Genomic DNA, 25,937 nt, shown 5'->3' with positions numbered 1-25,937 from the left:
AGGCACTCTTAACGACCACTGATACGGCCGACTTGACATCTTTAATCACTTCTGCCATTACAGCAGGGGTCATCTTCGGAGAGCCTGCACTTCCAGATGGAGAATTGGACATGCATGCAAGTTTGGAGAGAGAACCTTGCAGGCTGTCCTGCACACAGGTGACGAGGGTGTCCTCTGAGACACCTAAGAGGACTTGTAGCGAGTCAGAGTTGGTTGTCTTCTTCTGCACATCAGACAGAGAGGTTCTTGAAAAAAAAACAGAAATCATCACAGTCAAACAAATAATATGTAATGCTGTGAGGAACGTTGCTCTGGTGGAGGTGTGTCAAACACATCTGCACCATTGAAAATAGTGGGGGAATCGTTGCTTTTGCTCTGGGAAAACACCTTAGTGTGGTGGAGGTGTGTCAACCACATCTAATAATAAAAAATAATAATTTATTCAACTTCTATAGTTCTTTTCATTACAGAAAGATAAAAGAGAAAAGCTTCTGCCGGTTTGGAGAAGAAAAAAAAAGACTAAATTATTCTGTTTTAAAGTCAAATAATATGATAAATTAGAGTACTTTTTTTGTATAAGTAATTTGTATTGAAACTGGCTTGTACAGTTGAAGTCGGAAGTTTACATACACTTAGGTTGGAGTCATTAAAAGTCGTTTTTCAACCACTCCACAAATTCCTTGTTAACAAACTCTAGTTTTGGCAAGTCGGTTAGGACATCTACTTTGTGCATGACACAAGTAATTTTTCCAACAATTGTTTACAGACAGATTAGTTAACTTATAATTCACTGTATCTCAATTCCAGTGGGTCAGAAGTTTACATGCACTAAGTTGACTGTGCCTTTAAACAGCTTGGAAAATTCCAGAAAAGGATGTCATGGCTTTAGAAGCTTATGTTAGGCTAATTGACATCATTTGAGTCTGTGGATGTATTTCAAGGCCAACCTTCAAACTCAGTGCCTCTTCGCTTGACATCATGAGAAAATCAAAAGAAATCAGCCAAGACCTCAGAAAAAGAATTGGTTGGAGCAATTTCCAAATGGCTGAAGGTACCACGTTCATCTGTACAAACAATAGTACGCAAGTATAAACACCATGGGACCACGCAGCCGTCATACCACTCAGGAAGGAGACGCGTTCTGTCTCCTAGAGATGAACGTACTTGGGTGCGAAAAGTGCAAATCAATCCCAGAACAACAGCAATGGACCGTGTGAAGATGCTGGAGGAAACAGGTACAAAAGTATCTATATCCACAGTAAAACGAGTCCTATATCGACATAACCTGAAAGGCAGCTCAGCAGGGAAGAAGCCACTGCTCCGGAAGCCGCCATAAAAAACCCAGACTACGGTTTGCAACTGCACATGGGGACAAAGATCGTACTTTTTGGAGAAATGTCCTCTGGTCTGATGAAACAAAAATAGAACTGTTTGGGCATAATGACCATCATTATGTTTGGAGGAAAAAGGGTGAGGCTTGCAAGCCAAAGAACACCATCCCAACCGTGAAGCACGGGGTAGCAGAATCATGTTGTGGGGGTGCTTTGCTGCAGGAGGGTCTAGTGCACTTCACAAAATAGATAGCATCATGAGGATGGAAAATTATGTGCATATATTGAAGCAACATCTCAAGACTTCAGTCAGGAAGTTAAAGCTTGGTCGCAAATGGGTCATCCAAATGGACATGACCCCAAGCATACTTCCAAAGTTGTGGCAAAATGACTTAAGAACAACAAAGTCAAGGTATTGGAGTGGCCATCACAAAGCCCTGACCTCAATCCTATAGAACATTTGTGGGCAGAACTGAAAAAGCTTGTGCGAGCAAGGAGGCCTACAAACCTGACTCAGTCATACCAGCTCTGTCAGGAGGAATGGGCCAAAATTCTCCCAACTTATTGTGGGAAGCTTGTGGAAGGCTACCCAAAACATTTGACCCAAGTTAAACAATTTAAAGGCAATGCTACCAAATACTATTTGAGTGTATGTAAACTTCTGACCCACTGGGAATGTGAAGAAAGAAATAAAACCTGAAATAAATTATTCTTTCTTCTTCTATTATTCTGACATTTCACATTCTTAAAATAAAGTGGTGATCCTAACTGACCTAAAACAGGGAAATTTTACTAGGATTAAATGTCAGGAATTGTGAAAAACTGAGTTTAAATGTACTTGGCTAAGGTGTATGTAAACTCCGAATTCAACTTTATATGGCCATATCTATCCTCTAAAAAAAAAAGTGAAATTGCTATAAACATCAAATACTGTTTAAGGACAATCATAAATAAAAGGCAGTATTGAAGAATGGTTACAGACATACCTCATGGCTGGCTTGGGCAATGGTTTTGGGCAGTAGCTTCCACTGCCCAGACTGCCCATCTCCTTAGTCAGGTAAATCTCCTTGAACTTAAGTTGTTGTGATTCCTGCTCTTCTTCCTCTTCCTGATCCATACAGTTGGAGGAAGGGTAGGGAGTCGGGATGCGAAAGCTATTGTAAGACTTTCGACTGCCTGGCCTCTTAGGTACACCAGCCTCAGTAAATCTCACGCGGGACTTGGTGTTAACCTTATCGTCTAACAGACTGGTGAGTGACGCTGTGAGAGATCTCTGTGACAATGGAGAGGCAGCATCTTGGATGCCCAGTAGTTCGTAAAGACCTGGGATGATGATCTGCATCAGCTTGTCCGATAAAAACTGGACAATCCTCAGACACAAGCCGGCAAGCTGTTGTTTTGTCAGCTGTATTCCAGAAACAGAAGAAGTGTTTTAAAATGTTGCATAGTGCGTCTTTCAAAAGCTTATGAACAAGGCTAAACATTCAGTGATCATTGTATTCTAAATAAGCTTTCAGATCTTACCGGGTCAGAAATGCCATTACGAATCCTACTCCATTGCCTGAAAATTATTCATATGAATTATTCATATTAATAGTATTAATATTGTCAGAAATGTCGGTCAGTAGAGTCATCAGATTAAACAGTATTTTACACATGCTTTGTAGCAATTGTTTTGACAACATTGTGGTGTGATGTAACTTTTTCCGCAATGGAAATGTAGTTGATGAATCTGCTTTCATACAATCCTTTACAGGTTTGATAGTAGTACTGTACCAAAGAAAATAGAACATACTCCTCAGTTAGGTTCTGCAGGAAGTTGATGATCAGTGAAAAAGACTCAAGATTTTTCGCACTGTTGAGGCTCTCTTCTTCTGTGGTTTCCACAGTGCTGCTTTGCTTCTGGTAGAAATAAACATTATGAGTCTCAAATAATGGCACCAACAGAGTCAAACTTAACATATACAACAAATATCATACTGAAAGAACTTATGAACCGTTAGAGAGTGGAGGAGCATTGGCAACGTTGGACAAATTTAAACAACTGAAACACAACAGAGATGGTTGTGGTACGTCAACATTGCCAATGATAGCATCACTATAACATTTTATTGGATTAATGTTGTAATATGAAATGACAAGGTCAACTTACCATCTCATTGACAGCTTCAGAGGTCAGGTGGTCATCCATCACACAGACAGGCAGGTCTAGAGACTGGGACAAGGCTCTATGGTCATAACCAGGAGAGAATGGAAACAACATCAGAGCAGTCCCAATGGCAGAATCTAACCACTGTCTTCATGTCAAAGACTCACTCACTCCTTTGCTTTGTCAAACCTACCCCTTAGAATGACTTCGATATTAACACGGAATATATTTTGTTATTAAGACATCTCTCAATAATAATTCTCACAATAGCATATTGGTAGTAGTCAGTGACATATTAAAGCTTAAAGCAGGGCTGGGTGTAGTTAAAACCCTGGATGGGGTTCGATCCCGGGCTGAGGTGCTGCCTATTGTTTTTTTCTGAAAGTGTATATAATGTTGAAAATCTGACATGGTTTCAAAGGTACAAATTCAAGCTATTTTCTAACAAGGTTTGGCTATGCTGAATTTAGTTTACAATGATGACATCATCCTGTGGTTGAAATTTCACCCTCAAAACAACAGTTATATACCCCATGTATGATATGATTTATATTTTACCAATATATATGTAAAGCATTGTTCTAGAAAATGTGGATTAAGAGAAGCAAAATGAAGATCTCCATGTCAAACATTTCTGCGTGATTTAAAAAAATTTCCTAAAATGTTTTTGCTTTGTCAATTACGTTGAAACAACGTTGATTCAACCAGTTTGTGCCCAGTGGGATGCCTGCGCTGTAACGTGTTAGTAGAAGATAACACTAACCACTGGTACAGGGTCAACTGTTCTTTCACCCCCCTAATGGGTCATCTGATCCTAAACCTGTGGTTTAAGACAACCGATACCTTGAGCTGATTAAAAATACAAATTGACCAGAAACATGCTAATTTTGAAACAAACCTATTGTATATGAAGATGCTTGTGTTTCCAACTTCCCAAAGTTAGTAAACATCCAGAGTTTAGAGGATGAAGACAGTGTAGGCCTATACCCCATTTTATCCACGACCCCCCCACACACACAACTTTATATTTGACCAATATATATGGAGCCACCAGCCCTAAAGCATGAACATGTTTTTTTGCAAGAAAATGTGGATTAAGAGAAGAAAAATGATCCTTTTCGCTAGTTTCATCTAAATAGAAGGGCAACATGACATTGACAAACTTTGACATATCTGCTTTCACCAGGATTTAAAAACCCAGGCTTTCCTAAAATGTTTACCTCAGCCAGTTTAGAACCCAGGTGTGTCTACAAAACACATGTACTCCTCCATAAGGTTCATGGGTTCCCTATTGTTTTATCCCAGTACAAGAGGGGCAACTGGATTCAGGATTAAACACAAGCAGTCTTTAAGGTATATCTTATTACAGTTTAGGCCTACCTTATTATTTTCTTCCATCTGGCAAAATCATTTAAAGTAATGAAATCTGTTTTGTTGCTAGTATTATTATTAACTGTAGGGAAATACAGCTGTAGAGTACAAGAATCAGCTACTTTCTGAAGGGAAGCCAAGCTCATAAGCAATTTAGAACCTACAGACAATTATGACAAAATTGGAACGCATGAATGTGTCACAAACGCCTTGTGGTCACATGTTATTTTAGGGCGTGGCTCCGCATTCGTGACCGGTTCTCTTATTTCTATTTCCCGGTATCCGTTAGTGCTGGAATTTGCGATTAATACTTTTCTCATGCCGAAACCGGATTAAATACATACCGGTAGTTAAATGTCAAAAATGATTATATTCGCAATGTCATTAAGCAACAACATAAATAGCTACTACAATTTCGAAACATGATTTTGTCATCAGGTCAGTACCATTTGTTTGATTTTGTGGACCCACGACTAGACTTTATCCATGTTAGCTAGTTGCTAGCGACGCTAGTCAGCATAGGCTGCCACGTGATAAACAGTTCGCGTTAGCGAATTAGCTACCTAGCTAGCCAGCCTAACAAGCTGTCACATCCAGTGGAAACCGATGCAACCCTGCTGCCAAATAAGGGCTAGCTCGATGACCCGTGGTAACAGTGAGGTCCCCATGAGTTTCAAGGCTTTAATAAGTGCTATCGTGCAGAAAAAGCGAATAAAATACTGGTTGATGAGCTAGCTAAGTTAGCAAGACGGATATGACCGTTAACAGCGTGCATGCACAAATGCATGACGACACATTGAATATAAGTGAAGCAGGCATGCAGAACGAGATCGCCCCACCAAGCCAGATAGTAGAGGGGTGCAACAACGCTGAGACACAGAGGCATAGCTCATACAATTATATTTTGTTCCAGTCAATGACAATACATGTTGAAAAATAAATACCTGCGTCAAATATATGGAATCGCATGCTAGTGCAAAGATAGCTTGCATTATTATTTTTTTAAATCCGGTGACCACTAGATGTCCTCGTATATCCACATTTAGAGCAACTGTACTTGATTTTTCATCAGTACTGTGAATGACAAGCCCACTGAATCTAGTTTAATAATCTTTATACTCAGCAGGTAGAGGCCTAGGTACTTCAAATCAGTGCTTAATTTGAGCAGGATCATGCCAGAACAGGATCCGGCACCTTTCCGTTCTGGACTGTTTTGTTCCGGAACCTATTTGGACGAATCCGGTACCTCTCGTGCCATGAAAAATCATTTTCACTTTTTGCTATGTAACAATTATAATAAAAGCGATCAAAGTTCATTCGAGTTGCCTCTGTAACAGGGTTATATTGGTGATTCCCCTTTCCACTTTATTGTTAAAGCCAATGGGTTTTTGGTTTGAGTTTGTCTTGCCTTCACCTACTCAACATGGCATCTTATTGGCTGGTTTGCGTAGCTTGCTTACGAGGGGGGATGTTCCAGTTAAAATCGTCCCAGTGAACAAGCACCAAACCAGCGGTAAGTTGTTGGTTGCAAAGTACTGTACATCAAAAGTGATTTTTATACTCTCAAGTGATGATTTAAATGTACAATTTATATCAAATTGTTTGTAAATGTTATTCGAACATCACACATAAGATGCAGCGGTTTTTGGAGAATATTTGTTGTGCATTTTGTTGTAGAGAATTCCCGCCAGTACTAGCTAGCAACTTACTGTGTCTGGTGGGGGGTTCATATATTTTGTACAGTGCGTGAGTGCAGAGTTGGATGGTGAGACGTGCATTGCATGACGTGCAATTTTGTGCCGTTCCTATCAGGTACATTGTTTAAAGATATTATATTGTATATTGTAATTGTATTATTTTGGTAACTACCCCAGTGAACAAGCACCAAACCAGCGTGCGTGAGTGCAGAGTTGGATGGTGAGCTGCACTTCCTAACCTCCTGCCCAATGTATGACCATATTAGAGAGACATATTTCCCTCAGATTACACAGATCCACAAAGAATTCGAAAACAAATCCAATTTGGAAAAACTCCCATATCTACTGGGTGAAATTCCACAGTGTGCCATCAAAGCAGCAAGATTTGTGACCTGTTGCCACGAGAAAAGGGCAACCAGTGAAGAACACGCACCATTGTAAATACAACCCATATCTATGCTTATTTATTTTATTTTGTGTCCTTTACCATTTGTACATTGTTAAAACACTGTATATATATGTATATATATATAATATGACATTTGTAATGTCTTTATTGTTTTGAAACTTCTGTATGTGTGATGTCTACTGTTAATTTTTATTGTTTATTTCACTTTATATATTATCTACCTCACTTGCTTTGGCAATGTTAACACATGTTTCCCATGCCAATAAAGCCCTTGAATTGAATTGAATTGGTGAGACGTGCATTGCATGACGTACAATTTGTGCCGTTCCTATCAGAATAAATCTACATGACTGGTGCTACATGTTGGAGTTCCGTGTCGATGACTGATTGTACACAACGCAAGAAGAGTACTGTTACACCTCTTCGTCAATTATCCTGCCCCCTCATCTCTCCAGAGTTGCACTTCATCATTTGTTTCCTTATAGAATCATAGCTGCATGAAGGGTTCTGGAGGAATTTTCTAAAGTTACGGAATTACTGCTGTCTGTTCAGAAATAAATTAAATCATTCAGAATAGCCTAATACGTCATGAGAAACCCTATAATTTAGCTACAGAGGACCAATGGCCCCTTTTTTTTAAATAGCCTAGCTGCGGATTGTAGCCCAATAACAAAGAATAGCATGGTTAGTCGGGGGAGAAGCCTCCCACGCTGAGACAGCACTGGCCTTTTCCATATTTGGAATACAATCGTCAGTGGGAAAACACAGATTGAAAAGCAATGACTCTTGCTGAAAAGATAAGACTATGCTGTAGACTACCAAAATATTTGATCAACTCCCAAACATTGTTTACAAAACAGAGAGAGGGATGGTTTTGACACGAGCGCATCGAACAATCTCCAGCAGTGAGCTGCGTCATGGGTGAGTCAGAAAAGAAACTGGAAAGCAGTTTTTAGGAATATTTCCTGTCATATAGGCTACTAAAAATGTTCCCCAGTAGGAGTGTGGTTATGTGATAAGGGCTCTACCCAAAGTAGATGATATGGTTCAATGCTCTAGTAACAAAAGGTGTGATGGGGTTTACTACATGAGTTCTGGTTACCACAGAACCCCCTCTAGCACCCACTCTTTGTTACCAGTACCTCCATGGTTATGTGATTGCTCCTTCAGGCAGGAGACATGGTTATGTGATGGGGTGATAGTACTTTACAATAGGAGACATGGTTATGTCCTCACTCTTTGTTCTGGCACAGTTTGATAATTAAGACAATAGTACTCTACAGTAAGGAGACATGGTTATGTTCATGGGGTGAAGTACCTACAGTGGGTTAACATGGTTATGGATGGGGGATAAGACCTACCTTGTCAGGAGACATGGAACTGTGCAACCTTGGTTACTAGTCAACATGGTTATGTGATAGGCTACTTGTCTTCATGAATGGTTATGTGATGGGGTGTAGTCCTCCCAGTACTGAGACTGAGCTAGGTAACACAGTACGATAAATCCAGATAGGAGACATGGTTATCAAGATTTCTCAACGTGCTGGCCATGTACTTCCTCAGTAGGACTATATGTGATCCCAGTACCTGCCACCCCCCACTACTTATGTTGGGGTGATAGTACCACAAACCAGGCAGATGTTCTGGTTATGAGCTACATGGACCTGATAACACAGAGGAATCATGGTTATGTGATGGGGCGATAGTTGTCGCACCCCTATTACCAGCCTGTAGGAGACATGGTTATGTACTACAGTAGGAGACATGGTTATGGCATTCATAGACACCATAAGTAGTGGTTACCCTGATGGGGTGAAGCCTCAAAGTAGGAGACATGGTTATCGATGGGGTGATAGTACCTTCTCAGACTGGTTATGTGACGGGGTGAAAAGTAGGAAGATTCAATGGGGTGATAAAGTGACTTATGTGATGGGGTGAGTCATGTAACATGGTTATGTGATGGGGTGATAGTATGTAGAGACATGGTTATGTTTGGGGTGATAGTACACAAACAGACATGGTTATGTGATTGATAGTACTTACCTGACAGACATGGTTTTCAGGAGACATGGTTATGTGATGGGGCGATAACCTACAGTTATTGTCTAGACATTATGTTGGTGGATTTTATACAGTAGGAACATGGTTATGTGAGGGAAGTACCTACAGTGGAGACATGGTTATGCACTGATGGGGGATAGTACTTAGGAGACATGTTCCTGTGATGGGGTGATAGTACACATACGACATGACAAACATGGTTATTGATGATAGTACACACAGTAGGAGACATGGTTATGTGATGGCGGCATAGTACCTCTTAGGAGGCTGGCTGATGTACCACAAGGAGACATGGTTTCTGACAGATAGCACCTAAGTCAGACATGGTTATCCTGTGCGGGCCGATATACTAGGAGACATGGTTATGTCATGGGATTGAAATTATGATAATCAACAATGTTTATGTAGATTTTGTCTATTTTACATCATTATAAACTGGGTGGTTCGGGCCCTGCCCTTGGCTGACAGCCACCCGTATGCTCACTGGTATGACCATACATTTTTATTGCTCTAATTACATTGGTAACCAGTTTATATGCATAAGGCACCTCGTGGCTTCCTTGAGTGGCGTTGTGTCAGGCAGGTGCAGTAAAGCTGGCTCTTGAGATCTGGTTCAAGTCCAGGCTCTGTCTCAATGGCCAAGACTGTAACTACCCAGCCACCGGGTTGTAAAACGCACTTGACTCCTGTGGCTATGGCTGACACGGTCAACAGGTTAAGCGTGTGTCAAACAACACTTGGCTGTGATATAGGCCAGGATGACTCTACCCATTGATGGGAGTTGTAGCATGATGTAAATATATGTCAATTGGGTACCACTTTAAAAATGTTACTTACCCCATCAGTGTTGAGCCCTCTCATACTTGATTGTATCTATACATCAACACACCTCCTTATGTTTCCACATGTTCCTTGCCACTTTACTATCCATGGTTTAATACTGTATCTCAAGTAGGTGACCTTCACTGGGTCCTGATATCAGGCTATGCTGGTGCAATGCTGCTTCCATCTGGGTCCATGTCAGATGTTGGAATTCACCCCTACACTGCCATCTATGACACTACGGTTAAGGTTGTCTGCCAGATTACTTCCTCGTTTTGCATTGAAAAGATATCACTTCCTGAGCTGGCTATTGCATTGAACAGCTTCATACTATGTGTTGTAACATAAAATGTTGATGATTTGATTTGATTGTAGCCCAATAACAAAGAATAGCCTACAGTCGGGAACGCGAGGCAAATCTGTCAGTGAAAAAACAGCAGGCAGACAAAACAGGCCTTTTGCAATATTTCAAATACAATCGAGGGAAAACACAGATTGAAAAGCAATGACTCTTGCTGAAAAGATAAGACTATGCTGTAGACTACCAAAATATTTGATCAACTCCCAAACATTGTTTTACAAAACAGAGAGAGGGAGAGATAGGCTTTTGACACGAGCGCATCGACAATCTCCAGCGAGTGAGCTGCGCATCATTGGGTGAGTCAGTGAAACTGGAAAGCATTTTTAGGACTAATTTCCTCCTCATATTGTAGCCTACTATATGTTTCTCCACAAACCTAGGCCTATAGGCTATTGATGGATTCAAGACAAGGTCGTTTTTATTGATCTCAGATACTAAGTTTGTCAGTGTCAAAGTAGCCTGCCATTTCGATCATTTGTGCGGATTAAACAATTATAATGCCAAAGTCTCCAGTCATGTAAAATTATGTAGAATTGCACGAAATGCGGTTTTAAAAAGGCCAACACTTTCCCGGACCCTAGGGTTACTAAAAATGTTCCCCATGTGTGCACCTTCTATAAGTGGCTCTAACCAAATGTGATGATATGCGTTCAATGCTCTATTATAATAGGTGATCTTTTTTCTCATGAGTTCTGGTACCACAGAACCCCCCCTCTAGCACCCACTCTTTGTTCTGGCACCTCCCAATTTACAAATTAAGCTCTGCTTCAAATTTTAAATACTTTTTTGCCCCACTGTATAGTGTGGTGGTATATAGTATGGTGATATATAGTATGTTGAGGTCACCCTGCTTGAGACTTAAAGTAATATTGCCCTTGCTCAACCAAGACCATGGTTATGGTAGAGTGATTGGTTAGTAAGGACACTGCTTTATACCGAGACCATGGTTATGGTAGAGTGATTGGTTAGTAAGAACACTGCTTCGTGAGTGTGAAGTGTTGTTGTACAGAGGTCCCTGGGTACATGTCCAGAGCCAGACAGGGACAGAACTCACTCTGTTCCACAAAGTTCTGTGGAAGATTTGCTAACAGAGGAGAGTGGTTATGTATCTAAGTACAAATTTAACCATCAGAATAATGTTTATTTGTGTTCCTTACTCCTTACTTACACATCCCATCATTGACATAGTCAAAGCCAGACCTTCTGTCTGTCTCTCCTTCTCGCTGGTTGACTAGAGTGGAAATCTATAGTATTGTATGGTTGACCTGGGATAGAGCTGAAATGTGGCCCGATGTAGTGTTGCCTTTGTACCAAACACCCTTACAGTCATAAACCTTTTCCCCATGTAATCGCCTCGACCTCAGTCTGGTGTTCGCTAACAGTATCTGAAGAGTCTGTATACCCAGTGGTGTATAGTACAGTAGAGTACAGCAGACAGAGTACAGCAGACAGAGTACAGCAGAGTACAGCAGAGAGTACAGCAGACAGAGTACAGTAGAGCACAGCAGGCCGTATAGTAGGAGAAGAAGAGGCCCTTTGGGTTCATTGAAATACATAGTCATAATATTTCTGTTAACAATTTAATCTGCACCCAGATTAGTCTTCAATTTAATTTTCACCCAGATTAGTGTTCAATTTAATCTGCACCCAGATTAGTGTTCAATGTGATAGAACAAAACTCAGTACAGCACATGAATTAGAAAATGTTGTTACAAATTTGAGCCACGAGATGGTGGTAGATTATAAATTTAATTAGCATGGACCTTTGATTTGTCTCTGGATAGAAATTGCCCTTGGGCACAGATCTAGGATCAGTTTACTCTCACCAAATTCTAACCTTTACCATTAGCATTAAAAACACAAACCAGACCTAAGATCAGTGCAAAGGAGCCACTTCATTTTACCCCTGTAATTATATGACTCCTAACTTATATATACTGAGTGTACCAAACATTAGAAACACCTTCCTAATATTGAGTTGCACCCCGCCTTCTGCCATCAGAACAGCCTCAATTCGTTGGGGCATGGACTCTACAAGGTGTTTGAAAGCGTTCCCCAGGGATGCTGGCCCATGTTGACTCCAATGCTTCCAACAGTTGTGCCAAGTTGGCTGGATGTTCTTTGGGTGGTGGACCATTCATGATACACACAGGAAACTGTTGAGTGTGAAAAACCCCAGCAGCATTGCAGTTCTTGACACAAACCGGTGCACCTGGCACCTACTACCCCGTTCAAAGGCACTTCAATATTTTGTCTTGCCCATTCACCCTCTGAATGGCACACATACACAATCTATGCCTCAATTGTCTCAAGGCTTAAAAATCCTTCTTTAACCTGTCCGCGCCCCTTCATCTACACTGAAGTGGATTTAACAAGTGACATCATTAAGGGATCATAGCTTTCACCTGGATTCACCTGGTCAGTCTTTGTCATGGAAAGAACAGGTGTTCATAATGTTTTGTTTACTAGGTGTATAAAACACAACGTAGATATTTATGTAAAACAAGTGATTTTACTGTGTGTCCATGGTCTTATACTTCAGCGAGAGCCGGTGGTGCGTGTGTTCAGTGCCGTGACGGGGGAGACCCTCTCAGTCTTGGGCACTGTGTTTCTCCTGAGTACGTCTGTGGCCAGGCTCATGACCCTGGTGTCCCAGCAGTGTGGGCTTCCCGTCAGTTCCTTCAGACTGAGCTCTCCCACCGGCCTGCAACTCTACGACTGCAACCGGCTGCATGACTACGCCATTGACCTGGGTATGGCCTTCCTTGTGCAGTAGATCAATGGTCCTCTGGCTCAACACCTTATGGATGTAACACAGAGACAAATGGACTGTATGGAACACATTCTTGGTTCATGGCAACCAGGAGGACAACCTGCATGTGTCTCTGTCTCCCAGGGGCTACTCTACGGTTGGACACCTGGGATGGGTGGGCGGAGTTCCTCAGAGGCTGCTTCCTGGGACACAGACTGACCGTCCAACGACACCTGTCTAGGGAGAGACCTGTGATGAGGTCAGAATACACATCTACACACTGAACTGTATGACAGACTTACTATCAACAGTGATGGTACTGACCCTGTATATAGCTTACAATGATAGTACTGACCCTGTATATAGCTTACAATGATAGTACTGACCCTGTATATAGCTTACAATAAATGGTACTGACCCTGTATATAGCTTACAATAATGGTACTGACCCTGTATATAGCTTACAATGATAGTACTGACCCTGTATATAGCTTACAATGATAGTACTGACCCTGTATATAGCTTACAATGATAGTACTGACCCTGTATATAGCTTACAATGATAGTACTGACCCTGTATATAGCTTACAATGATAGTACTGACCCTGTATATAGCTTACAATGATAGTACTGACCCTGTATATAGCTTACAATGATAGTACTGACCCTGTATATAGCTTACAATGATAGTACTGACCCTGTATATAGCTTACAATGATAGTACTGACCCTGTATATAGCTTACAATGATAGTACTGACCCTGTATATAGCTTACAATGATAGTACTGACCCTGTATATAGCTTACAATGATAGTACTGACCCTGTATATAGCTTACAATGATAGTACTGACCCTGTATATAGTTTATATTCTCGTGTTTTTTTCCTTCATACGTTTTTTCTCTTACCCTGATATTTAATACTGCATTGTGGGAAAGAGCTTGCAAGTAAGCATTTTACTGTACTGTTTTATAACCCACTGTATCTTGTGAACTTGACAAAAAAAACTTGAAACGTGTTATAAATACATTGATTCTGTATTATTCCAGGTTCCAGCTCCGGGTGGCACTCTACATCGCTGCTTCTCTGGGCCACCTGGACCTGGCCGGCTGGCTGCTGGAGAGGGGGGTCCATGTCATTGAGCCGGTGGGGGTTCACCCTTACCGTGAGTGGTTTATAACCCCGACGTCGCCAAGTCTCCCGCTGTCACCTACATCGAGCGCGACCAGCTCACCATCTTCAAACTCTTTATCGCCAGCAGCGTTCTGACCCTTGCCTGTCGGGATCCCCAGGGTCGTGACCCCCTGAGGATCGCCCTTAGTAAATACATTGAGTGTGTATTATTCCACCTGGCCACAAGCTGTGCTCTGTGGTGGTCCTCCCAGGTATGGCCCTGCCCATGCGGACATACCTCCAGATAAAGGGCTGGGTCTGGGGGCCACATCCAGGCACTGCATGGGCCTCAACAGGGCTCCGTTCAGGACCAGGGTGGGCGACACGGTCCTGGTGGACGGCTTCACCCTCCCCAAGATGTCCTCCAAGCCCAGGAGGAGTGAGGCCAAGGCGGGTATCAGGGTGATGTCCACAGCCTCTCGACGTTTGACCCCCATCAACTGCCCATCTCATGTATCCTGCCCGCTCCGCGCCCTGGCATCCCAGGATAAACCTCTTCAACTACCGAAGCTACACCCTGTGGCCACGAGGGATGAAAGAGAGAAGAAGAGGGGATGTGGAGGGAAGGGATGTGAGGAGGATGAGAGTGGGGATCAGAACAGCAACCAATGGAGGAGCAGAGTACCGCTCCCGCCCATTTCCAGAGACACCAATCTCAGACCTGTTTTTGCCTCGCCAAACTCCGCCCAGATACTCACCACCTCACTGGAGGCCTTTTCTCTCCACTGCGATCGCACACCCAGATAAAACGCCATATACTGTTTGGCCTTGGCCAGGTTAGTCCAAGTTTAAATGACAGCTACGGTGAATATGAATATTTCTCTGGAGGTTTCTTATGAAAGGTGTGAATACTGTCAGAAGAAGCCTCCTATAATCAGTGGTGGGGGGGACACATGTAAAAGCTGTTTACACACTTTTTATTTTATTTTGTTCAAGCATTTACCCACCTTTTGTGGAAGATGCATTTAAAGTAGAGGGAGCGTTACTTCTTTAATCCTGAATGGCAATCAGCATTTACCAGTCAATGGTTTTACCACTTCATCACTGCCTATGATATACCCTTATCCTCCCTGAATAGATTTCAGTACAAACAAATCATGAGCCAACCATCATGCTTAGAAGGTATATAGTCAAATCAACTCAACTCAAACTTTAATTTGTCACATGCGCTGAATACAACAAGTGTAGATCTTTCCGTGAAATACTTTACTTACAAGCCCTTAACAAACAGTGCAGTTCAAGAAGAGTTGAAGAGAATATTTACCCAATAAACTAAAGTAACAAATAATAAAACAGTTGAACTTGTCCGGTGGCCATTTGATTAATTGTTCAGCAGTCTTATGACTTGGGGTTAGAAGCTGTTATTGGTTTACCCTAACAAGTCCTGAAACAAATCATGAGCCAACTATCATGCTTAGAAGGTATATAGTGTCAGTCTTATTGGTTCACCCTAACAAGTTGTTTCAGTATGGGGAGAGGATAGGATGTAAGGGCACTACATTAATGTATTGAGGCCATTACATATACAGTATTTCCAATGCTAGGACACATATTTGGTCTCCTAACCTTGTTCTGGTTGATTGACTCTAACAGTGCCTTCACACAGAGACCATGGTTGCAGCAGCTGAATGTAGCGCGGACTCTGGCCAGGAGGAGTGCTCAGCACATTGGGTAGACACCAGGATCCTGGTCATTAGACTGCTGAACAGCTTCTACCCCCAAGCCATACGACTGCTGAACAGCTTCTACCCCCAAGTCATTAGACTGCTGAACAGCTTCTACCCCCAAGTCATTATACTGCTGAACAGCTTCTACCCCCAAGTCATTAGACTGCTGAACAGCTTCTACCCCCAAGTCATTAGACTGCTGAACAGCTTCTACCCCCAAGTCATTAGACTGCTGAACAGCTTCTACCCCCAAGTCATTAGACTGCTGAAGCTTCTAGCTTCTGACAGCTTCTACCCCCAAGTCATTAGACTGCTGAACAGCTTCTACCCCCAAGTCATTAGAAGTCATTAGCTGCTGAACAGCTTCTCCCCAAGTCATTAGACTGCTGAACAGCTTCTACCCCCAAGTCATTAGACTGCTGAACAGCTTCTACCCCCAAGTCATTAGACTGCTGAACAGCTTCTACCCCCAAGTCATTAGACTGCTGAACAGCTTCTACCCCCAAGTCATTAGACTGAACAGCTTCTACCCCCAAGTCATTAGACTGCTGAACAGCTTCTACCCCCAAGTCATTAGACTGCTGAACAGCTTCTACCCCCAAGTCATTAGACTGCTGAACAGCTTCTACCCCCAAGTCATTAGAGTGCTGAACAGCTTCTACCCCCAAGTCATTAGACTGCTGAACAGCTTCTACCCCCAAGTCATTAGACTGCTGAACAGCTTATACCCCCAAGTCATTAGACTGCTGAACAGCTTCTACCCCCAAGTCATTAGACTGCTGAACAGCTTCTACCCCCAAGTCATTAGACTGCTGAACAGCTTCTACCCCCAAGTCATTAGACTGCTGAACGTTAATTAAATGGCCACCTGCACTATTTGCATTGACCCCCTTTGTTATTGATGTATTTTTCTAATTGTTTTCCACTGACTCTCTTGAATTGGCTCGATGCACACTCACTACACTCTACCCACACATTCACTGTGACACTGACCGACTTTCACACTAGCTGCTGCTACTGTGTTTATTATCTATCCTGACTGCCTAGTCACTTTTACCCTTACCTACATGTACATACTGTATTACCTCGACTGCCTCGCACCCATGCACATTGACTCGGTACTGGTACTCCTTGTATATAGCCTTGTTATTGTTATTGTGTTACTATTTAGAAAATATTTTCTTACTTTTTTAACTCTGCACTGTTGGGAATGTGCTCGTAATAAAGCCTCTCACAGTTGTTTTCTGCGTATGTGACCAATACGATTAGATTCTCATCTGAACAAATGAATGCTCTCGTTGTTATAATGAGGAATTTAATTAAATAATTTGGTTTTCCTTGAAGATTTGAATGGGCTGAGAAAGCCTTTCGTGATGGATCTAGACAATCTGGTGAAAAGGGAGGGTTTGCGACTCTTCTCTTCAAGTGGGAAGGACGATGCGATATCATAAATTCCCTCTGGAGAAAAGGAGCCATGAGATGTTGTCATCGTCTCTGCAACGAAAGACCATCCAGCATGCCATTAATTTACATTTTTACTCATTTATCAGACACTCTTATCTAGAGAGACTTACAGGAGCAATTAGGATTAAGTGCCTTGCTCAAGTGCACATTGACAGATTTTGCCTCGTGAACTCAGGGATTCTGAACCAGCAACCTATCGGTTACTGGCCCAACCTCTTAACCCACTAGGCTACCACCCAGCCCACAGTACAGTATGTCATAGGTAACAACTCAGAGGAGTACAATGTCTTTCCAAATGAATTAGTGGAATGGTAAAGGGATAATGTCTCAGTCTTGACTGAGCAGCAGCCTAAACAGCAGCAGGGCTTACCTGTAAAGTACACAGTAGGGGAAATGTTCTGAGGCTGGTACTCCAGAGACTCTTGAGGACAGAGGTTCTTACTAACTTTCTTGGAACCCTGGTTGGTGGGAAAAGGCACATTAAAACAAACTGAAAATTGTTCGATATCTTAAAGTACAGCTTATCAATTGCAAAGAAGCAGTGCAATGCCATGACACAAATAATCATATATCTCACAAAAGGTCAACAGCAGTGTTATTCATGAAAGATGTATGTGTACTATACCTTTGTGTTAAAGGTGAGGACCTGCTCTCCAGTACTGCTGATGGTATCCCTTTCCAAATCAAACACGCCTTCTACAATGTCACTGGTGGCCACGCTGGTAGCGGACTCAAAATAACATTTAGCAGTGGCTTTGGTGATCATTTGAAGAATGACCATGCAAGTAGAAGTCTTTGGATCGTTCTGGACTGAAACATCAAAGTTTATGTTTTCATACTCATCTGACCACTGTCTCAGGAAGCCCTTCACTGTCTCTTCAGCAAATATCTGGAGAAGCTGAGAGGAGAGCTCCTTGGATATGGCACATTGTTCCTTTCCCCATTTCAGCCTTGAAAGAATGGAGTCTGAAGCACTTTTGGCTGCTTCCAATGTTAAGACCTGTGGAGTGCTGTGGCTGTCCTGAAGGGCTATCACTTTATCCACCAATTCATGACTGAAAATGTGGATGGTCCAAGTGGAAATGATTTTTCTCAATTTCCTAACAGCAGATCGGAGGTCGTCAAGATGAGAAGCACCCTGTCCATCTTCCTGTGTGTTCTCAACACTTTCCACCATAATGTCCACTACCACCCCAGCAGCTTGCCTGACTTTGTCCACAAAGGTTACAGGAAGTAAGTCCTCTGTGTGAAAGAAGTCCTCAATGATTGTGTTTCTAACAATGGGAAAGTCCATCTGAGCAGGAAACTCAGTGGGGATGGGAGTCCCGGGTAAGGCAAAGTGCCATTTCGACTGCCTTAATTTTGAAGTAGGTGTTAGAGAGATGGAGGAGTGTGAAGAAGAGGTATTTCTTGTATTTTGGCTGTCAGCACTCCTACAACGGATCGTGCCAATATCCTCCAGCATGGATCCTGAGAGCTCAGTGGTTTTAGATAGTAATTTGTGCGGAATGTCCACACAGGCATCGTTTCCACCAGGTGTAACACTGCTCTGGTTGACCTCAAGATGGCCGAGACTTGCTCTTTGTGATGCAGGACTGCTTTGATATGTAAAGATTTGGATTGAACCAAGTGTTGTGTCTGATCTCTGAAGATCTTTTCTGAGAAACTCCGTAATCTTACTTTGCAGACTGTAGTAGATGTTACGAGCAACAGACCAGATCCTTTTCTCAGAAACCTGTCCAGTGGTGAGCAGGGAGGTTCCAGATACCATGTCAGATGATTGGGTGGTCTGGGTGAGCTCCTGCTGGTCTTTCACCATGGTTTGTATAATATCAGTAGATGTGGTGGATGTAGATACAGACTGGAGGTACTTATCTGTTGTGCCTTCCTCCACAATGTTAAATGATCTAGAGATGACCTCACTCACTCCTTTCTCAGCTTTGGTTTGGAACTCATGACTAGAGAGTTTTTGGAGGCTCTTTGTTGAAAGACTGTGGGAAGATGCAATGCCTTTGGAGGCAGCCGTGCTGCAATCTAGACTTACTGGAGAGGTTCGCTCAGGAGAACCTTGGAGACGTTCAAACATGTCTTCACATGGTGTTGGGGACCTTGACAAGGAGATGTCCTTCAGCTGAGACAGAACACCACCTACCAACATGTTGACCTCAAGGGACATATCAGATATTTTCTTTCCTACTGTGGAGAAGCAAGGTGCATTTGATGCCTGATCCTCGCATGAGGTCAAGATTGTTGAAATGACCTCTTTGGTACTATTGGTCAGTAGAGCCTCGTCTGTTTCAGTCCAGAGAAGTTTTGAACTCTCGCTGACACCCCTGTGTAGAGCCACTTCAAGGTTCAAACTGTGCAAGTGAGGCACACTCTTACTAGCTTGCCTCAAGTCCTGGCTTGCCAAACAAATGTGCTCCTTAGTCCCAAGATGTCCAGAGTCCTCTGTGGGTATATGACTAGACATTCTGCTCAGCATGTCTGACCTCCGCTGGTGAATGATGAAGTCCTTTAATGTCTTCTTAATATTGTTATATAAACTAGTGGTAGCAGACCAGATCCTGCTCTGTAGCTTTTGTGCATTTTCCTGGAGGTCAGGTTCTCTCTCCTCTACTTCTGCAGGTTGCGCCGAGCTCTGCAAGTCTTCCACAAATGTTTCAATGATGCCAAAGGCAGCAGAATCCGCACAAATATCCTTTGACCATGTGTACTGGTTTTGAATGGAACAAGACCTGGATGCTACAGAATAAGCAGGCTGTGCACTAGTTAAGCTACTGGTGGACTTTTTAACTAGGAACTCACTCACTGCTTGAGTGGCATTTCTCTTAAATTCCTCACTTGAGAGTTTTCTAATACAATCTAACAGACTGGTCAAAGAAGCTGTGGCCTTACTTCTGCTGTCCTCATTTTGACAGGAGAACTCACATACTATTGGTGATGAGGACCTGGAATGGGAGATATCCCCAAGCTGAGCCAGAACACCCTCTACAAATTTCTCTCTCTCAATAGAGAAGCCTGATCCTTTTTCTCCAACAGTGTACAGGGGTCCTCCTTTGACATCTCAGTGTTGTACAAGACCAGAAGCTCTGAGATGACTTCTTTGGTGCAAGTTGTCAGAAGGAGCTTGCTTTCTTCTGACTCAGTTTGTGCCCAAAGAAGTTTTGAGCTCTCACTTAGGCCTCTTTGTAAAGTAACTGCACCAGTGGACTCTGGCAACTGAGGCTCACTCTTACTGGGCCTATATTTCATGTTTAAGCAAGGAAGTGGAACTGTCTCCTTAAACTCAGCATTTGTGATGTTATCATCAGATGTGACAATGCTCTTTAAGGCACATCGCTGAAGCTTGCCGAAATAATCTTTCAAGTTGTTTTGGATGCTGTGGTAAATGTGAACAGCAGCAGACCAGGCACTCTTCTGTTGGGGACTCTCTTCAGATTCAGCCAAGGACTTCATATCTGACACGAAAGTCTTAACAACTACTGACGCTGCTGAGCCCACTGGGTGAATTGACTCTGTCTTTACAATGCCAGACAATGTTTGACCTGATACAGCACCTGTTAACTCAGACTGAACGACTGAACTAGGAAAGCTCAAACTACTGACTTTTTTGGCAAGAACTCCACTCACTGCTTGTATTGCTGATGTTTGAAACTCCCGGCTGGAGAGTTTTTGGATGCTCTTAGACGTGAGCGTGCAGGAGGAACCAGATTCACTAATATTGTAGCTGCTCTCATATTTCCTTATCAGGGCATCAAGATCGTCAATGAAGCCAACATGCGATGCCAAAAACGTGATCTTGTCCTTCAGATCTTTCAGCAAATTCTGTTCGTTCTCGTCAACAAAAGCCACCATTGTGTCAGAGATGGTGGTCATGACTTGCCCTGTTAGACTCTTGCTCTCTTGGTCAACTTTTTCAAGTTTAGCAGCCAGCTCTCTCATCATGCTCTCAGTCACCTTGGTCTGTGAGTCTCCCCTTACCGGTGTCACTAGAGAGGTTTGACTTGCGGAGGCACTCTTAACGACCACTGATAAGGCCGACTTGACATCTTTAGCCAACTCTGCCATTACAGCAGGGGTTAGCATCATAGAGCCTGCACTTCCAGATGGAGAATTGGACATGCATGCAAGTTTGGAGAGAGAACCTTGCAGGCTGTCCTGCACACAGGTGACGAGGGTGTCCTCTGAGACACCTAAGAGGACTTGTAGCGTCTCAGAGTTGGTTGTTTTCTTCTGCACATCAGACAGAGAGGTTAGAGTCCTTGGGAAAAAAAAAAACAGAAATCATCAAAGTCAAACAAATAATATGTAAGGCTGTGATGCACATTCAGTGTGTCAAATACATCTGCACCATTGAAAACAATGAGGAAAACGCTGCTGTTTCTCTGAGAAAAAACCTTAGTGTGATGTCAGCCTAACTGCTTAATTTCTAAAGCCCAATAAAATGTATTTTGTATAAGTCATTTGTATTGAAACTGGCCTGTAGATATCTATCTATCCTGGCAATATCTATCCTCTACAAAAATCCAAATTGCTATAAACTTCAAATACTGTAACTTCTAATAACTTCAAGGACAATCATAAATACAAGGCAGTTTGAAGAAATGTTAAAGGGAAATTTCTAAATGTTTCAACTTCATATTCATCATCTCCAGCACCACCCCAACATCAGCATATGTGAAAAACGGGCATTTCTATGTTTTGTAGTAAAAAAGAAAGAGGAAGATAAGTGTTTTCTATGACATCATCAACCAATTAGTAGGCAATGCCTACTCATAATTGGTTAAAATCACACGATGCACACTGATGATGTCATTAGAATCTAGAGCTGAGCATTTAACCAACATTTTTGTTATTTTTCGGTTTTTAAACAACTAATTGACCGACGTCGGCTCAATTATTTGAATTCCATATAGTTAATTTTTTTCTTCTTCTGTGAGCTCGATGCTCAGTTTCTGTAGAGATAAATCAGATCAAGCACGAACTATGCAATGTAGTAGGGAGTTGTAGTTTCCAACAGGCCAATATTCTACATAGTTTAGCACAGAAAAAATGGCAATTAAAGCCCATAATCCATTGCACGCCCACTTGTTTGTCCACTCTGTGTGGAGCAGATACGGAAACCTCATTGACTGAGACGGAGAGACGAGAGAATGCATGAGAGAGAGAGAAAAAGCAGTTGCATTGCGAGGATTCTCTACCTGGAAATACATGATCTAAGTGATTGACAGTTGGTGTTCAGCGGTCATAAAAGTAGGTCTTATTTACTTAGAAGAACTACTAAAATAGTGATTTTGTCAGACAGGATAAGCAGCAGCTCTATAGAGATGAGTTGATGACTTGGAATGAAATAATAAAGTCATCAAATAAATATTTTAAATGAGAAAGTAAATGATGGTTGATAAGTCATAAACAGTAATGGACAGTCACTACCATCATGGGACTTTTATTCATTGTTTTATTATGTGTTGTTACAGCATTCAACACACATAATCCATAGTGCATTCAATGTCTAAAAAAAGTATTGAAATCCAAAACCGTGATTATTTTTTAAATATTTGAATCGAAACCAAACCAACCTCAAAAAGCACTAATTTCTCAGCACTATTGGAAACAGTTACGTCCCTCTATATTTTTTACTACAAAGCATGGAAATGTGTAATTTTCACATATGGTGATGCTGGAGATGAATATGAAGTTGTTAAATTTCCCTTTAAGAACATACCTCATGGCCCCCTTGGGCAGGTAGCTTCCACTGCCCTTAGTCAGGTAAATCTCCTTGAACTTAAGTTGTGATTCCTGCTCTTCTTCCTCTTCCTGCTCCATACAGTTGGAGGAAGGGTAGGGAGTCGGGATGCGAAAGCTATTGTAAGACTTTCGACTGCCTGGCCTCTTAGGTACACCAGCCTCAGTAAATCTCACGCGGGACTTGGTGTTAGTCTTATCGTCTAACAGACTGGTGAGTGACGCTGTGAGAGATCTCTGTGACAATGGAGAGGAGGCAGCATCTTGGATGCCCAGTAGTTCGTAAAGACCTGGGATGATGATCTGCATCAGCTTGTCCGATAAAAACTGGACAATCCTCAGACACAAGCCGGCAAGCTGTTGTTTTGTCAGCTGTATTCCAGAAACAGAAGAAGTGTTTTAAAATGTTGCATATTGTGTCTTTCAAAAGCTTATGAACAAGGTTAAATATTAGGCAGAGTTTTCATGGTAATCTAATTAAATTGTCAGTAACATGATCTTACCGGGTCAAACATGCCCTCACGAATCCCCCTCCATTGCCTGAAAACAATATTGTTATAAATGTTGTCATATCAGGATGCGTGGCAGAATAGTTTTTATTTAATTATTTGCCTGATCGTGAAGTTATACTTGCTTTGTGTCAGTTGTTTTGGCAAAATTGCAATGTGACAACTTTTCTAGCACTGAACATTTTTTTCCGATTGATCAGTTTCTAATTTGATCCTATTTCCTTGAAGGTGTGATAGTACCAAAGAAAACAGAACATACTTCTCAGTTAGGTTTTGAAGGAAGTCCATCAGTGTCAGATGTTCCACATTGTTGAGCTTCCCCTCTTCTGTGGTTTCCATCACTGAGGTTGCTCTGCTCCTGGTAGAATTGCTCTGCTCCTGGTAGAAATGTAATTATATTGCAAATAATCAAACTTAATATACAACAAATATCATACTGAAATGATTATTAACTGTTAAAGAGTGGAGGAGCATTGGCAACGTTGGGCCAATTAAACAACTGCAACACAACAGAGATGGTTGTGGTACGTCAACATTGCCAATGATAGCATCACTATAACATTTTATTGGATTAATGTTGTAATATGAAATGACAAGGTCAACTTACCATCTCATTGACAGCTTCAGAGGTCAGGTAGTCATCCACCACACAGACAGGCAGGTCTAGAGACTGGGACAAGGCTCTATGGTCATAACCAGGAGAGAATGGAAACAACATCAGAGCAGTCCCAATGGCAGAATCTAACCACTGTCTTCATGTCAAAGACTCACTCACTCATTTGCTTTGTCAAACCTACCCCTTCAAATGACTCGGCTGGGGACTTGACCCTGAAAATATTTTGAATTAAGAGATCTGCCCAATAACAAGTTCTTTCAATAGTCATATTGGTAGTAGTCAGTGACAAATAAAGCTAACAGGGCTGGGTGTAGTTAAAACCCTGGATGGGGTTCCTGACTCTCTGAGTGCAGAAACATCATTGTTTTTTGTTCTGAAAGTGTATATAATGGAAAATCTGACATGGTTTCAAGAGGTACAAATTCAACCTATTTTCTAAAACTTTGGCTAATGACTGTTTATTTACAACTGAACCATTTCCTGTGGTTGAAATTTCACCCCCTCAAAACCCATTTTGTTGCCTTATAACCTGGAATTAAAATAGATTTTTGCACTGTCAACATTAAATGCCTGCGCTGTAACCAGATTTTTGCCCTGTCAACTGTGGGACACTTAGGTATATTTTTCAATATGTCAGCCCAATCAATTGAATTTACCCTAAGGTGGACTCCAATCATGTTTTTTTGCAAGAAAATGATTAAGAGAAAAAATGATGCCTTTTCAATAGTTTCATCTAAATGGAAGGGTTTGAATATTGACAAACTTTTTCATATTGCTTTCACCGTTTAAAAACAAAAATGCTTTCCTAAAATGTTTTTGCTTTGTCAGCCAGTCTAGAACCCAGGTGATTGATGAAAAATGTTGTGTAATCCATTTTAGAATTCAAGGCTTAACGTTTTATCCCAGTACAAGAAATGTGTAAAATCAAGGGGTTAAATACTTTCAAAATGCTTTAAGCAGTCTATATATCTTATTACAGTTTAGGCCTACCTTGTTATTTTCTTCCATCTGGCAATATCATTTAATGGAATGAAATCTGTTTTGTTTGTTTTGTTGCTAGTATTGAATCAGCTACTTTCTGAAGGGAAGCCAAGCTCATAAGCAATTTAGAACCTACAGACAATTATGACAAAGTTGGAACGCATGAATGTGTCACAAACGCCTTGTGGTCACATGTTATTTTAGGGCGTGGCTCCGCATTCGTGACCGGTTCTCTTATTTCTATTTCCCGGTATCCGTTAGTGCTGGAATTTGCGATTAATACTTTTCTCATGCCGAAACCGGATTAGATACATACCGGTAGTTAAATGTCAAAAATTATTATATTCGCAATGTCATTAAACAACAACATAAATAGCTACTACATTTTCGAAATATGATTTTGTCATCAGGTCAGTACCATTTGTTTGATTTTGTGGACCCACGACTAGACTTTATCCATGTTAGCTAGTTGCTAGCGACGCTAGTCAGCATAGGCTGCCACGTGATAAACAGTTCGCGTTAGCGAATTAGCTACCTAGCTAGCCAGCCTAACAAGCTGTCACATCCAGTGGAAACCGATGCAACCCTGCTGCCAAATAAGGGCTAGCTCGATGACCCGTGGTAACAGTGAGGTCCCCATGAGTTTCAAGGCTTTAATAAGTGCTATCGTGCAGAAAAAGCGAATAAAATACTGGTTGATGAGCTAGCTAAGTTAGCAAGACGGATATGACCGTTAACAGCGTGCATGCACAAATGCATGACGACACATTGAATATAAGTGAAGCAGGCATGCAGAACGAGATCGCCCCACCAAGCCAGATAGTAGA

General features: G+C 41.8%; 2 protein-coding genes across 2 annotated transcripts in view; both read right to left on the bottom strand.

Annotated features, from left to right (window-relative positions):
* LOC121846705 overlaps positions 1–3,977 on the bottom strand; it is a 6,376-nt gene extending 2,399 nt beyond the window's left edge. The window contains exons 1-5 of the mRNA XM_042323683.1: positions 3,484–3,977; positions 3,127–3,233; positions 2,856–2,892; positions 2,318–2,736; positions 5–245 (exon numbers count right to left, since the gene is read on the bottom strand). Coding sequence (XP_042179617.1) covers positions 5–245; positions 2,318–2,736; positions 2,856–2,892; positions 3,127–3,233; positions 3,484–3,594 — 915 coding nt within the window. The 5' untranslated portion in view covers positions 3,595–3,977. The remainder of the gene's footprint in view (positions 1–4; positions 246–2,317; positions 2,737–2,855; positions 2,893–3,126; positions 3,234–3,483) is intronic.
* Positions 3,978–17,093: 13,116 nt separating this feature from the next.
* Positions 17,094–24,254, bottom strand: LOC112253236. Its single transcript, XM_042322936.1, has 6 exons — positions 24,121–24,254; positions 23,773–23,891; positions 23,508–23,544; positions 22,985–23,376; positions 17,627–21,520; positions 17,094–17,286 (listed from the first exon to the last, which is right to left on the bottom strand). The coding sequence occupies exons 1-5, from the start codon at positions 24,229–24,231 to the stop codon at positions 20,248–20,250; spliced, it is 1,932 nt and encodes a 643-aa protein (XP_042178870.1). The 5' UTR covers positions 24,232–24,254; the 3' UTR covers positions 17,094–17,286; positions 17,627–20,247.
* Between the last annotated feature and the right edge of the window lie 1,683 nt (positions 24,255–25,937).

The sequence above is a fragment of the Oncorhynchus tshawytscha genome, linkage group LG06 (assembly GCF_018296145.1).
Source record: "Oncorhynchus tshawytscha isolate Ot180627B linkage group LG06, Otsh_v2.0, whole genome shotgun sequence".
NCBI classification, from domain to species: Eukaryota; Metazoa; Chordata; class Actinopteri; order Salmoniformes; family Salmonidae; genus Oncorhynchus; species Oncorhynchus tshawytscha.
The sequence above is the reverse complement of the archived record's forward strand: the minus strand, read 5'-3'. Positions and strand labels throughout refer to the sequence as shown.